The 15,372-nt window shown below is 44.5% G+C and overlaps 1 protein-coding gene across 1 annotated transcript; it reads right to left on the bottom strand.

Annotated features, from left to right (window-relative positions):
• Positions 1 to 30: 30 nt before the first annotated feature.
• Positions 31 to 9,085, bottom strand: LOC131880937 (GATA zinc finger domain-containing protein 7-like). Its single transcript, XM_059227668.1, has 6 exons — positions 7,397 to 9,085; positions 6,604 to 6,806; positions 6,432 to 6,531; positions 4,952 to 5,017; positions 2,806 to 2,955; positions 31 to 334 (listed from the first exon to the last, which is right to left on the bottom strand). Exons 1-6 carry the CDS (start codon positions 8,991 to 8,993, stop codon positions 222 to 224), a joined length of 2,229 nt encoding a protein of 742 aa, XP_059083651.1. The 5' UTR covers positions 8,994 to 9,085; the 3' UTR covers positions 31 to 221.
• Positions 9,086 to 15,372: the final 6,287 nt, after the last annotated feature.

The following is a 15,372-nucleotide window of genomic DNA, read 5'->3' as shown; positions in this document are numbered from 1 at the left end:
GCTCAACGGTTCTATCATGACTCGTCAATCTTGGTATTTCTTCAATTGTCAGATTGTATTATTCTTGTCAATAAAGAACTAATCTACTTTACGTAGTATATCCAGCAACAAGCATTGATTGATTAACCCTCTTTCAGTCCGTGAGACAGACAGACATGCAGACATACAAAAGTCAAACGGTCGTGTTGGATGATGACGTCGTGCTCGGGATTCCTCCGTGCTCACAGAGATTGAGTGGTCGATACTGTGATAATGGGCGGAACTGGAAGCTGTTGTTGGTGCTGATGATGAGAGACAGGATGAGGATGGGGAACCCCTCCATTGATTTGAAGACCTGCAATGGAAAAAAACACCTTAGGAGTCAGACTCAATCAACAATACTTACAAGACGGGCAAGCGCCTTAAACAGAGTGTTTCAAGACAAACGAAATACCAAAACCAGGTGCATGACTCTAGTATCTATATTGTTGGGCACGCAAAAAATATGAAGCTTAAAAAGATGCAACAGGGATGAAGTCGACCGTATCGTTGACTTTCATCCGTGATTTTTTTTTTTTCATTCTCAGCTTTGGCATCGATCAAAATCAGTCTGCGTCGTCTTGAAATTGAAGAAGTCCAGTCACGAACAGCCCTTTTTTCTCCACCAATAACCCTTGATACAGCAGCTCTTTGTGTCACTAGTATAGGACGAACTGACCAGAATGTGCTTTTACTTAGTTTGTCAAACCATCTCATTACTGACCAATCATGTGACGTTGAGCTTGAGATGATGCCATTGTTCAACGAAAAGTGTAAAGTGCTCCGTTTGTTTTGTAACAATTCAAGGAACATAACGGGTGCAAAGAGGTAGTAAGTACGTTCGAGTGAAGGCTCGCCGATGACCCAACTAGTGTAATGCGTCAATGGTGAGTACTTGTTCTGATTGACCTGACGTCACTGGACGCCGGACAAAGCCATTCTTGGCCACACCCCAAATGAATTCCCTTTACCGACCACTAGGGAAACTTACCGCTAGTCGATTGCCTGTGTTAATAGGTGTTATACACCACAAATTTGTTTGATTTATTGTTTTTATATTTGTTGGGCCAAGCAATTATGATCCCTTATCAGGTTTAGGACAACTCTGTAAATTATCGAACAAGGCTCAAAACCAAGACTAGAATGTACTATAGATCAAATCCAAGCTTTGCGGCCAAAAGCGACACGTTATTCTTCAATATCTTTTTAACAGACTCATTGCAAAGCAAAAGTGAAGTTTTGCCGAAAACCTTTCTCTTTCTCGAGACCTCCTTTAAGCGCAGCGTTTTCAAGTCCAAAACATATTTCGCCCGGTTCGCCATGAAAACGAACGAAATTCGCTCCTCCGCGTGTAAACCCTAAACACCTTCCCTCGACGGCCATCATACAATATCTCTCAACGACAAATGTTAAGTTGATTACTTAATTGCTCATAGCTGGCCATGTTCAATCAGACAAATCACGAAGTCAATCTTTAGATGTAGGTTTACAAACATATTGAGTTTATCCCCGTAATATTTCAGAATTAAGACACCAAAAAGGGGAGAAAGGGGAAAGGAAAAGAAAAGTCAAGCGAATTTGACGCCATAGCGCCACTCTCTAGTTGGTTCAAATCAACAGGTCGCCCGCCACAACTGTTCATATGATATCATAATCGAAATCGAAAAAAAAAAAATCCTTGCTTAAGTGCATATTTTGCCGCCTGGGTGCATATTTCTAGATATTTACATATTACAGTAGATGCTCAAAATTTGGGGGAAATACATGCAAATTTCTCCCATCTCTAGTTTTAACGCAGTCGCGATAAGCTACGGAACGAGGATTTACTCCATCACCGTGTTTCTGACAACATGCTGGAAAAGACATGCACACGTCCCCAGAGTATGAGAAACATGTGTCAAAAGAAAGATCCGCCAAACCAATGGTAAAACCATTGGCCAAATAAAACATCTGTAGACATGTGCTTGTACCAGACCAATCATGTACCATGCAGCCATACTCGGTGCACACATTTCATTTGCCGTTTAGAGCTGCATCTTTGGCGTTTTCTTCGAGTCATTCATAAATTAATGCTCGATCAGATAGTTTAAAAGAATGGGAATTTTTAGACACTACTGCGCAAGAGATTCGATAATGTCTCAATGCGAGAGGCCACATCCCCTTACAGGGTGGTCCCTTCTTCGTCAAATAATGAGGCAAAGGTGGAATGAGACCGGGATTCCCTGGTTTTCTTAATCGGTCGTGAGTGGGCGGACGAACGGCCGAACCAAAAGATGCCACCATCAAAGTCAATTGTGGGCCAGAAAAAAGAAGGGCATCCAGCCTTCAATCAAGAATGGCCAAAGCCAAGCCCGAGAGCAATCGGAAGCAATGAAACCCCGTATCAACACAAGTCAAGTCAAGCTACCACAACGCATGAGTGCTTCAACAACTTACTACAAGTGCCATTGCGTATCTCGTACCTGATGGTCAGATGTCGAATGAGTATTCTAAAATAATAGCGGCCGAGTGGTTAAATTTTGCTCAATCAAGGCTCGACATGGGACAAGGAAGGCGGCTCGGCCGTGGTGGAATCGGCTCGACTTAGCGCCGTCTTGGACGACGATGGTGACGCGCCTTCGTCTCCTTCGCACTGAGTCGCATTCGGACTTGACGCTGGAATCTGACTCTTGGACGACAACAACAATAACGACGACGACGACGACGGCGGCTTACTACTGGAGGGCTTGGTTTCGTGGCAGAAGCAAGGCTTCGAGGCCTGCCTCAGCAGATAAGGAGGTTTCCTACCTATGGCGATCCGGGGCATTTCACATTCCTCGCAATGATCCAAGGCTGGATGGTTGAGAAACGTACATTCCGAGCATGACCATTGGGGGCCCTCGGCACCTGCCCCAAGGTCCGGAAGAAGATCTCGCTGGGGCCCAGCCGAGGATGGAGCTGAAACGAAAAGAAACACTCACCTGAGCTCAACCGGAAGAAGTAATTTAGAACATGCAAACAGGGTTTCCTCAAAACTTGCTCAAATACTCAGCTTTTGAGAGACTAACTAGCCACAATAAACTTGACTAGTGAAGCTGCTGTTTTTGGCGAGCGAAATGGGCGTCAACAATAATTAATTAATGGATGGATGGCACCGCCCTCAAGCATTTCCTTCCTTGTCATGGTAGGCCGAAAATAGCTTTAAGAGCGAGACACAGAGTGGGGTTGTTAATTTTCGGGTTGACTTAATATACGTACGCAAAATTCCTTACTTCAATTTCAGCATTATCCAAGCTAAAAAAAGTCAACAGCTCATCAGGAAGTACATTCGCACAACGTAGCTGATCTCCTTTCCTTCAAAGTTACTTCCTTTCTCCTCGTTTGAACAAATTTCGTCGAGGTCATTTTCGAGGCTCATCAGTCATCACTTGTCCACGGCCTTTCATTCTAACACAGCTGTGAAGGAACATACCCCACCAACCATTAACTCCTTAGCTTATTTCAGTAGGAATCTAAGTGATCTTAAACGGGATGTAACATAGCTGATTTAATTTTCAATTTACGAAAAAGTAACTCTATTTTTTATTATTAGCCAATGAAAAAATATGCGCTTTTTTTTTCCTCTATCGTAACTTATCATTCCGTATATTTCGGCACTGATGAGAAGCTAGTTGGTTGGATAGATATCATAGTCAATATGTCCTGCTGCAGACAGATGTGATCGTTAGTTTGTGACTGTCATTTGGATTTGTAAGGACCAATGGCGCATGGTGATGTTCAGCTTGTCAATTGGCTTCTTTACATCAATCAGGTGATGGAACCCAAAATAATTGATCGTGTATTGCGGGACAGCTGAAGGCACTTTTGTCACCTTACATTCTGGGACAATAATCAAAATCTAGACTAAACACATTAGAATTTTACTCAAACGACCGCCATAAAGGTCTACAAACGTACATGAATTGCCCGTGGCTTTTACGTCAAACTTGGGAGGCCTTTAGGGTCATGCTGAAGGCTGCATATACGAAGATGGGATTTGTTTTCAGCAACCCACTCTCTTCAAGCTGATGTTATCAAAAGAGACCATTGGAGCCAGATTGGCATAGAAAAGCGATCCATATACATTATTTCGGCTAATATCAAAACTAATTAGAAAACGCATCTCCAATCTCAACCCCAAAGTATCTGCAAAAGCCCAATGCATGTTATTGTATCACTTGCTTTTTGTCGTTGCACTGGGTTAGTTGTTACCCTTGCAAGATTTTACAATCCATGTCTCGTCGAGAGTTCAATCATGCAACATTTACCAGACTTGGTGGGTGGGTGGTCTATTGATGTTATAACGGGGCACTCTTTAAAGTAATTTTTCAAAAACCGAGACAGGAGGTACCTAGAAGTTCCATACATTAAACTAGCGCCTATTTCATTTGATAAGAATTAGACTATCTGGTTCCATTTGGCATGTGTTCAAATTCACCTACAAGTGGGACATGAAACTGTTTCCATAACTATAAGCACAATTAGTTAGCTCTCACAACAAGCATTAATAGTAGTTACCGTACGTACACCTGCTTTGTTTTCGGAAATGTCCTTTAGAAAAGACCTGCCATGATTCAATGGAGATGACTCCTTGCTGAATAAGCAATGCTTAGTGTGCACCACAGACAAATCAGAAGTGTTGCTATACGTCTCTTGGCTACTACAATAACATACAAGCCTCTTATGACAAGGCTGATGTAAGGGCAGCTATCTAAGAATGTTGAGAAAACGATAAAAGGGCCTTTCAGTACCGTTAAGGTGATTAAGGACAGGTAACGAATTAATGCTGTATCCAGGTCAACAATGCAGCCTCCGAGCTTCCTGTCTCTACAACGTTTTCATTTCATTCAGATGGTTTTCAAGTATCCATCGAAGATTCTTCTGAGTTCACGCCAGTATATCAGATTTCATTTACCTGTGTCTGCATTTCCAAAATTCTTGAGTGACTCGTAGAATTCTATGCTTGTCTCTCCCAAAGGAACTGAAATAAAGACCAGAACCAATGAATTATGCAACTAGTCGGACAAAAAAAAAATAAAACCAACGAACGGGGTGGACAAATGGCCGTCAGGCCGTTTCAAAATGTAAAAAATAATTCGCTTCCCCGACTTGTCCCCCACCCATCAAAGTTTCAATCCGAGTCAATAATGATTCTTAAAATTTTCAAATTTCTTGCAATCGCGACCATTGTACGGTATTGTCGACCTTTAACGCTAGACCAGCCTCTTAAAACAAGCTGTAATGTACGTTCTTGATTTTGACGAGTTATTTGAAATTCAGTTAAAGACGTTCGAAGACCATCGGCCAATCTAGCCATAACTGAATCTCTTTTCCCGAAGATTCAGAACATACAGAACTTAGATCATTCATTGCCAATGGCTCTTTAAAATGAGCATTTTCTACGCTTCACTTTTTGTAACGATACATTATGAGCGTAACGAAAGTAAAGCGAAGGATATTAGTCAAATGCCTCAGCATGTCTGCTTTACCATTATGCTTCATGTTAAGGATTGTCTTAAACCTCGAAGTCGTATTATAGTTATGATAAAAATGACCAATATTCGTGGAAACATCTTACACAGAATGCCAAAAGTAAGACACTTTTTTGTCCTAGGAAATTTAACCTCGTTTGGAAATACAGTTGTAATCATAACTTACCAGATCATCGAACGTTGGGTAGGAATTGGTTTTTCTTTAAAGCATGTACTTTGACGTGAAATGGCGTTACTTTTATTAAGGCAAAAATATTTCTGTGCTCATTTTGACCTTTAATGACTTGGCATTCTGCCCTCTTGGAACCTCTCACTCAAAGACTTTATTGATATTCCTGTATTACTCTAAATTTTTTTCAAGCAAATGCTAGAAATTAATAAGCATATTTTAGGTTATTTTACGGGACCAGTTTAGCCTGGAGAGGGTCAGAACCGCAAAGTGAGCGCAATTTCAGACAAAGGGACCAAACAGGCTGGCGGTTTAGGCGAGAAAATTCTTAAAATTCAATTGACACACAGCTGATAAAGCCAAGAAAGCGAACCTTTTTATTATTTGACAAGGTTTAATTTGCCTGTGTCTTTGTTCGCGCACCCACCATCCATATGATCTGCTACAAAAGCAACCATTGAGGCCATCCATTCTGCTGCTTGGTCAGCTTTATTAAATGGGTCATTCTTAAGGGCGTATCAAGGCTGATGCGAAGAGGAAAAATAATGAGACTCCTCATTAGTTCAATGAGCTTCCAGAAGCGAAATCATTTCCCAAAAAACTGGGATCTTCACTCCAACCGTTGAGAGATCATTCTCTCTTTATCAAAGGGCCTTCGACGTTCAAAAACGAACGTAGGCATGGGTGTACTCAGATATGGGGGGCGTTCATGGAAGCCGGAGAAATTCTCTTACCTTGTCCTTTGGTTAGCTTTGTGACTTCGGCGACCATTTTATCACAGGAGGCTTGCAGATTGTTGACATCGCGCTGAATGTCACCCATGGACACCTTGTACTGAAATCATATTGCAAAGAAGTGGACCATTGTATGTGTGTCTCATCGGAAACGAGCATGCATCGTGATTACCGAAGAAGGCTTGGAAGTGCGCAAATTGGGCAGGTAATCAGCGTGTCCCACGGATCGATGATTGGCGTGCTCAATCATCTCCTTTTGTCTAAGTTTGTACTCGAGTTCCTCCACCTCTCCTTTGACACGTTCCAAAATTTCCGCCCGTTGGCGCAACTCTTGTTCCAATTTTAAGCGTTGCTCCATTTGGTGTGACAATAGAGCTACAAATTGAGGAGAAGAACTTCAGAAAGAGCTGGCATCCCACTCACTTACAAACGTAACGTACGAGCAGCCAGCTTGTTACTCCAGCTCAACTCCATCCATCTCACATGAAAGGTCTGCTTAAGGACGCTCTTAGTGGCAAACTTTGTCAATCCAAGTACACAAGGGCACACATCTAACGACTAGCTAGCTAAAAAGGCCAAAGGTCGGCGGAACGGAAAGGCAAAAAAACTTTCACAGTCAGATCAAAATCTCCCTGAGCCTTTGCTGTTGTTCTTCGCTAAGAAGTCCCGTCAATTCACACAGGGAATTGGATGTACTCCATCCACAGTGCACTCGTATGTTCAGTTCAGATCAGTTCAGGTTAGTACGATATTATTATTAGTCACATACATCATCGGTTAGCTAGTCCTGAATGACATGGAGTCAACCAACGCTTGGATTAGTGCGATTAGCCAGGAAAATCTACTGAAGAGCTTGTTACATATCAGTTGGTCAGGGTGCCCAATTGGTGGTCAATTGCTTGTCTGTGGTAGTGATCAAACTCACAAACTCAGCGGCACATCACAAAATACATAGATCTGCTAACCCCGAGTGAACGCCAATCGTTTCTCTTCGTCCGCAGGGTGAGAATTGTAGAGGAGGGAAGTGCCCGTTCCATAATCGGGCTGGCCCCCGCCCAATTTGGGGTAGGGTCGGTTATGGTACATGTTAGGCAATGAATTGTGTAATGGTGCCACAAATGACGACGCCACGTGTTTCTCACTGCTGTTGAGTAGATGATCCAATGCTGAGAATGTGTTCCGACCTCCACAGTACGTGGAACTTGGCCTTGAGCGATGAGGGTGATGATTGGATTGTTCTTCCTCGGATGCTGGTGGCATCTTGACGTTGCCTAAGGAGGCCAGATTTAAGGAATTGGGCCGAGAGGTCTTTTTCTGCTGAGTATGCTGGATATTCAAGATCTTCCCACCATCTTCATCATATTGGACTTGAACCACGGAGTTGTTGGATATTTCCGAGGGAGAGCCGAGTCGCTTGTGACGAGTGGTTATCACTCCCCCATCTTTACCCAATGACACCTCCAAATGGGATTCCATGCCATCCTCGGAATTGATGGCGCTCGTGGCATAGCGCAATTCCTTTCCATCGGCACTCAACTCCAGACCCGAACCGCCTTGGAGAATCTTGACCAAGTCACTCGGCGAGGAGTCGGTGGTGATCACATTTGAGTTATCCAACGTCAATTCCGCCGGGATGTCCGCTCCCAAGTCATGACTGATCTTGAAGGGCGCGAATGGCTGAATGTGGGCGTTGAGCGTGATTCGGCTCGAACTGGGCGACAGCCTTGGAATGATTGGCTCTGTATTGGACTTGATCAAACCCATTTCTTTGGGTTTGGACGCCACTGGATTGCCACATGATCGACTCTCCGAACAGCAAAGAGTGCAATGACGCTTTTTGAGAAGCATCCGATTGACACTGGATGAAGCGGAGGAGCTTGGACCCGTCTTGTTAATATCACTCATTGTTTGATAGAACTCCTTCCTCCGGGCGAAGAGCTTGCGGAACGGGTTCTCGGGGCAATCATTGGATTGCCGATGTGAATTCATGGAACCCGATGACGATTTAGGTGGGTAGAAATAGGTCGAGGTGGTGGATTGGCGACGCTCCATCACGCATGGGAACTCGGTTGGGCTCACCGTAATCGAATTGCATCTCAGTGTGGTGAAGGAAGTGGTGACCAATGGAACCACCTCATCCAGATCGTTACGGCTCAACACCTTCACCTCACCATGGGACAATGTTGCCGTACTTAGCGAGCACATGCTCTGCCCGCTTTGACTACTATTCTCCACGTCCTCGTTGTTCAGGTGAACCGCGTCGATCTCGTTGTTTTCGTTGTTGTTGTTGCTGTGGTGGTTGTTTTCGTTATTATCATTATTATTATCATCGAGCATGTCTTCCTCATTGTCGTTGGGATGGGGTCCGGGATCGAAGTCAAACAATGCCGCAGACACACTTGAGGTCCGACCGAGGATCATGATATCGTTGTCTTGCAAATCCGTCAAGGCGTTGTCAGTAAACATGGGGGGTGGGACCACCGGGGGACTATCCGGGGTGATGACAACCCTGGGCAGGTCAATACTGCTCATCTGATTGTCATTTGGTAGCTCGGGGATCATTTGATACGTACTGGGTTGGCCAAGGTGTGACGAAGTATTGCTACTCAGGCTTTCACCTGCTCCGTTACCAATAAATGACGACACTGAACTTCGCCTACCTTGCAGAGAAAACCGTCGATTCAACGATCCGGTCTTGAGTCGGTCGGATTCCTTGGCCAGGACATCCACGCAATGATTGCGATCAGTTTCGTACTAGAAAAGCAAATCGTTTTTTTGTTTTTCACTTGGCTACTGCAGCAGATCTCATATTGAAGTGGGTCAATTAAGGGATACTTGATTTAAATTTACCTTTAAAATGCACTCCTTGACGAACTCATCCGGGACAATTGGATAAGTTGCTTTGAGTTCATGAAGCAACTTCATGTATTGGATATTCTGGGTCAGCTCACTCGTCATCTTGCTTCATTCACCGCATTAAGGACATTGCTCACAAACACCGGATGGGCAAATTGAACACGAATGAGGATGATTTCAACAACCTGAAACACGTGAATATCATGACCACCGCAGTAAAACCACTATCCAATGAGCCAGACAAGGAACAATCGGGTCCTTACGTATTGAAGCTGGCCAATTTCCCCGTGTAGCTTGGTCACTCAATACAAGAAAATCTAACTTGGGCCCAAATCATGACAACGGGTGGGCGCGGGCGAGGACGTTGGCCAGCCTGGCCTTTCCCCTTTCCAATGTTCACTGCTGAACCTAAGAAGTAGAAGGAGGGATGGAGGCATTCCAGATTGCTCTACTGCCCTATCATGCCTCCTTGGCTTCAGGAAGAAGGACAGGCCTCTCCCCTATCCTTCCTCGAAGTGAGTGAGTGAGCTGTAACAGCAACAACACTAACATCATCTTCAAGAGTGGCCTCGGGGTGGGTGTGGAAAGCACCTATGGGAGGGAGGACGAAGGGGTCTGAGTAGCTCGGGCCGGAACATTCTCCGCGGGATTTTCTGACTTGAATGGATCGTCGATCGTATTGACGATTGCTTGGGCGGAAAGGAATCCGTGCTGACCGGGTCGGAACAAGGAGAAAGCAGTATCACTGCTATCATCTTTGTTAGCATAGTGGTCAGGCCCCAGGAATTGGCAAACAGCATAAGCTTGCCCAAGCATTAGTAGAGTAGCAACTAGCCCGATGTACGGGGAAGGTAATAGTAGAAATGGTGGTAGCAGTAGCAGCGGTGTAATAACACCAACTTAGTAGAGTAGTACAGTCACTACAGCTTTGAGTCGGAAGGAGCGAGCATCGTTGACTGGATGGACAAAGTGGGTGACGGCCATGAATTTAGCCGTCGAGGACACTCGCTTGCTTTTCAAAGACACTCAAGTTTTGACTGTTCCGGAGGTTTTTCCGGCCATTCATACTCATACATTCTTACTACACTCAAACATCCATGGGTACATACGGTATGCACAACACGGTCGAACGTCTCGATCGCAAATGCACAGGAATGGGCCGTGCACAGCGTGTCGCTTAAATAATCGCTTGATTTTCCGCCCCTTTTCCTCTCTGCTCCTTGATTCTCGGTGCTATTATGGGCAAAGTTATCGCCCAAATTCCGAAAAGACCATTACGGGAGAGCGACTCATATTTCTAATAGCGCTGAACTTTGACCTTCAAGTCAACGATCATTGAAGGACGTTAATCCGCGATAAACCATCGCCAAATGAGATCACATCCTGCGCGACAAACCCACCAAGAGGCAAAGGTACTAGAACAAGATCGATCCAAGACCGGTCAAGACACAAAGCTAGGTTTGTTTGGCAAGAAGGACAGGGGAAAAGGATGTCATTTCTGAAAGTGCAGTGATTGCGTCGAGAACGAGGAATTCGATTCATGATTCACAGGAGAAGAAGACCCCGACAGAACGACTCTCTCACTAATCTATCTCATTCTCGAACGAATGAAGTTTTGTTTATTTATAAAACGAATGAAAAAAAAACGATAACGGATTTCCTGACGCAGTTCATCCTGAACGAGAGGAATTCCAATTCACATTGGAAAGCCTTGTTCAACTTTGGTGGCAAGCACCCAAACAGACCACCTAATTGGTGGACGACCACCCAACTCAAGGGGAAACTATTAACAAGACAAATGTTGATTCGCCTAATTACCAATTTCTCGGGAGCACTGACTGGCTGACCAACTGACTGACCATGGCCATCGATTCCTTCCATGTCATAGATTGAGGGATGCTAGCACTATCACGCTCTCACTTGATTAGATCTAGTTGCCATAGTTGTGCGTCTCTCCTCGTCGGTCGTGAAACTGTAGACTTTGATTTGAGTTCATTATTTCAAAAGAGGCCTTGATAATGGGCGAATATTCCAACTAGGACGAACTTGAACATCAAAAAACAATAACCAATTTCATTGCGGGCTATTCATCTCGTACATTTCAGCTAACATTTTTTTTGACATCAAGCGACGTCTTAGAATGGTTTATTTGGAAAAAAAGCACACTCAATTGAGCATGTATCAAGACATTTTCACGACTCATCATGCACTGTTCACTTTCCTTTGGCTATGAAGAGTATCTTCTAATCTTGTCAGCCGATGAGAACACATTTTGAATCAACTCTCACTCGGCCGCGATTCCAATCAAAAACCCGTGGATCCAAATCCGACTGGTCATAAATATGTCAATTCAAGATGGCTCCATTTCCTCGGCCAAACCAACGACTTCTGGACAGTTTCAGAATGGCGTTGCTATAAATGTTTCGAAGAAAATTCGACAGGGAATTTAGACGAGAGACCGAAACTTTTTTGCTATTTTACAGGCCCCTGGGCTTCCTGAGCTGCAAACACACGACGAAGTCACTTCATCTGTAGATAGAGTGATTCCCGCCCGAGAGATCGGATCGCTCGAAAATATTTACGCTGGCCAGGTGAGATGAGAGTCGTCAGGAATCCTTTCTAGACTCACTCACACACGCACTTTCTTGCGCTCTACAAATGAGACATGAATTGGGGAAAATCCCCAAGACATCTTCAGGAGTGCTTTCAGGCGAGTGATTCCCCGATCTGGTTAAACTGTTTTTCTTGAATTTGCAGGCCATGCCTACAAGGAGCACAGGATGGCATAAGCCTTTGGAGTGAGTGAAGGCCAGCCGAGCGGGACAATCGATGATTGTCATGTGTCGGTGGATCAAGTATTGAGGGAACCCTGATCCCGTTAACACCTTGTTTCAGAAGATGCAAGAGGCAGAAAATTGATTTTCATTGGCCATCATCAAGCGGAGATAGAGGCCGGGACTAGGGACGACAACGACGAGGGACACAAAGATGTCCAAAAAATCCAGTGAATCCCCAAAAAAGGAAGAGAAAGGGAAACCCAAAGCAAGGCGATGAACACGTTGCGGACGATCTAAAGGAGGAGGAGGAGGAGGAGGAGGAGAACGAGTAAGAAGAAGAAGAGGAAAAGGTTTCCAATCGCCTTGAACAAATTGCATTTCACCTATTTCACCTTTGAAGAGGTGTTAGGTAATATTGATTGCTTGGGAATTGAACCAAGGGTCTTGGGTCCCTTAACCTAGCTCAATTTGCAGTACAAGCTTTTGGTGGGCAGGCTCTTCTCTTTGAGAACGGGAATGTGAGGCATCTTTCGTCTGGCATGATACATTACATATTTCCAACCCAACATTTTGATTAGGCACTTACAGAAAAAATACAACGTAATATGCTCCAGTTGATGACACGCTCTCTCGCTCCATCCAAGAATGTGTCTTCTCAACCCATGAATGGTTCCAAAGTAAATGCAAGCTCCAAGTCGAATTGGTGTGGTGGCAATTCATGGCATATTTATAGAAATGCTGACAAAAGAACCTTCATCCAACGGAGGGGTCATTATTCGCCTTCACCTGAAAGGCATCTGGCCCGGATTTCCATAACTCGATCCTCCTCGATCCATCCACCACCGTCGCCACCCCCTGCACTACGCGTAATTCCCGAGTCCCTAACATCTTCATTCTTGGCCAGATGTGGCAGAATCCATTTTTTACAACGCGGCATCCGATGGCTTCAACCCCAATTTTGAGATGGATCTCCTTTGATCTCCAATTGCAGCAATGGAGCCGAAAAGCGTGTTTTCTTTCGAGGGATCAATGAAGGGCGGAGGAGGCTGGAAGGTCATGATGGTTTGTTTGGCTTCACGCTCAAATGCCAGTGAACATCATCAACATCGAGATGTCAAACAGGCTCTCGCTTCGCTGTTCAAGCATCCGTGTAACTAAGAAGGATATTGTATTTATATTGTACACGATCATGGCTCGTCGGAATATGCTTCATACCATATCTCCAAACATGCTCAACATTTAGGCGATACGTGTGTTGAGCATGGTTCCACTGCCAACATGACGAGACGGATTGAGGCGGTCAGTTTTGGGGCCAATATGGGTCAAAATGTGACCATCATTCTAAGTTGGAGTGCCAACCTCAGGCTCCATCCAGACAACGCTCACCGATGAGAGGGCTCATACCATACTGTACAGTGGATCTAATATCTAAACTTTGTGCTCCCCCAGATTTTGGAACGCGGCTTTTCCAATATAACGTACGCACAACTAGGCATGCCGACCTGCGGAACGACAGAGGCCTTTGATTGAGGCAATCTATGTCGAGATTCTACACTGAATACGTTACAGTACCTACACCTTCTTGACAGTTTATCTAACATGAATGGACCTTCTAGGTCAAGAGAAAGCCACTCTACCCCTCTCTAGAAGTTGAGTTCAATTTGCCACACAAGGGCTGGTTTACGGTATCACTAAACATTATGTCGGAGACTGTGGTTGAGTTGTGGTCATTAGATTCTCTTGGCCAGAGAATGAAGAAGGGTTAGCAAATATGTAGGATCCAGGTTTCAGACTCTAACCTCAAATCGGATCGGAGTGCCAATTATCATGAACTTCAACTCATTTCCGAGTTGCAGTGGAATTCGAAGGCCGACAACACATCTCTGATTACCACATACAGGTATCATTTTTGAATCATGCCTTGTGAAGACAGTGTCATGCTGTAACAGGAACTAACCCTTCTATTTTGGGCCATGGTTAGGAACTAAGTACGAGCCAGCTACTTCATTTATCCAGTCATTCCTTGAACTCATTTTCCAATTTTCGCGAGTTCGATCATCCTTGTTTCGAGACTCAATTGAGGCCAGGACAAGCAGCAAGGCGGAGTGTCAAGCGCCGAAGCGGTCAAACGGAAAGGCCGGGCAAGGCCGGGCAAGGCTGGCAAGGCCGAGTAAGACCTCAGCAACATCATAAGTGAGAGGAAACAAATTCGACAGAAAGGGAAACAGAGCAACAACAACAACGACGACGACGACGACAAAGAGGAGGAGAAGGCAATAATGTTGGGCCAAGTTATGCTGTCGAAAGCAATTGCGCTCATCCCTCAGGAAGAGTGTTGGTTGCAGAGGATGGACGTTATTGAGCAAGTGTGCATCAATGTATTTCGGCGTGAACACAATTACGACCGGAACAGACACAATTATGGTCGATTTTGATTTCAAACAACAATTAAGCCTTGTCCATTTCCATTGTCTCTCGCGAGATTCCTTCGCCAAGAAATGAGGAACGGAGAGGGCCTGATTTAAGCAACACCAGCTTGAAAAGGGGCTTAAAAGGAAAAGAGCGCAAGGAGACGTTCCAGACTCAGGCATCTCCTTCGTTTTCTGCTCCGCTTGTTCCTCCTCCTCGTCCTAGATCTCCTCCTTCTTAGGTGTACATATACGTAATCTATCGCTTAGGCCCTATCAGACTTTTAAACCGTACCTGCTAAGCTATGAGAGGGAACAATTGTTGCTGATGAGGCATCATCTGCTTCGACCTTTTCAAGATGGTAAGATGTTGGTTGGGTGGTTGGTTGAACCAATCGTTGTGCTCTCAGGGAAATTCTGTTCCCACATCAAAACCCATATCGCGTACACGGACACCTTTGAAGTAAGATAAACGCAAATTTTGCAAAGCCAAAACATGTGACTGGCCTCACCAAGGTCAGTCAGATGGTTCCTCATCTATGGGAATATCAATGAATAAATTGCTCCGACCGAAACAGATGAGACGCTTTTGAGGTTCCCTTCACACTCATTTCTTTTATTTTGCTCTACATGAATTGAAAATGTCTGCTTGAAATTCGTATTTTTCTTTGTTGGCTAATGGAATGTGGAAAAATAACTGGAGTTCCGTTGAGTATTGAAAACAACAAATTCAGTGGAAATCAGGAAATGATGTGTTCGGTTGATGGTAGTTTGGCCACTCTGAACGGAAATAGATATCCAATCAAGGGCTGTTGAAAATACCACATTTAAGTGAGGATATTGTTCGGGTTCGAGGGTCGAACAACAATTAACTTCTTCAAGCATTGGTTGTAGGCTGAA

This window comes from Tigriopus californicus, chromosome 5 (assembly GCF_007210705.1).
Source record: "Tigriopus californicus strain San Diego chromosome 5, Tcal_SD_v2.1, whole genome shotgun sequence".
In the NCBI taxonomy this organism is placed as follows: domain Eukaryota; kingdom Metazoa; phylum Arthropoda; class Copepoda; order Harpacticoida; family Harpacticidae; genus Tigriopus; species Tigriopus californicus.
This window is presented reverse-complemented; position numbering and strand designations above follow the sequence as displayed.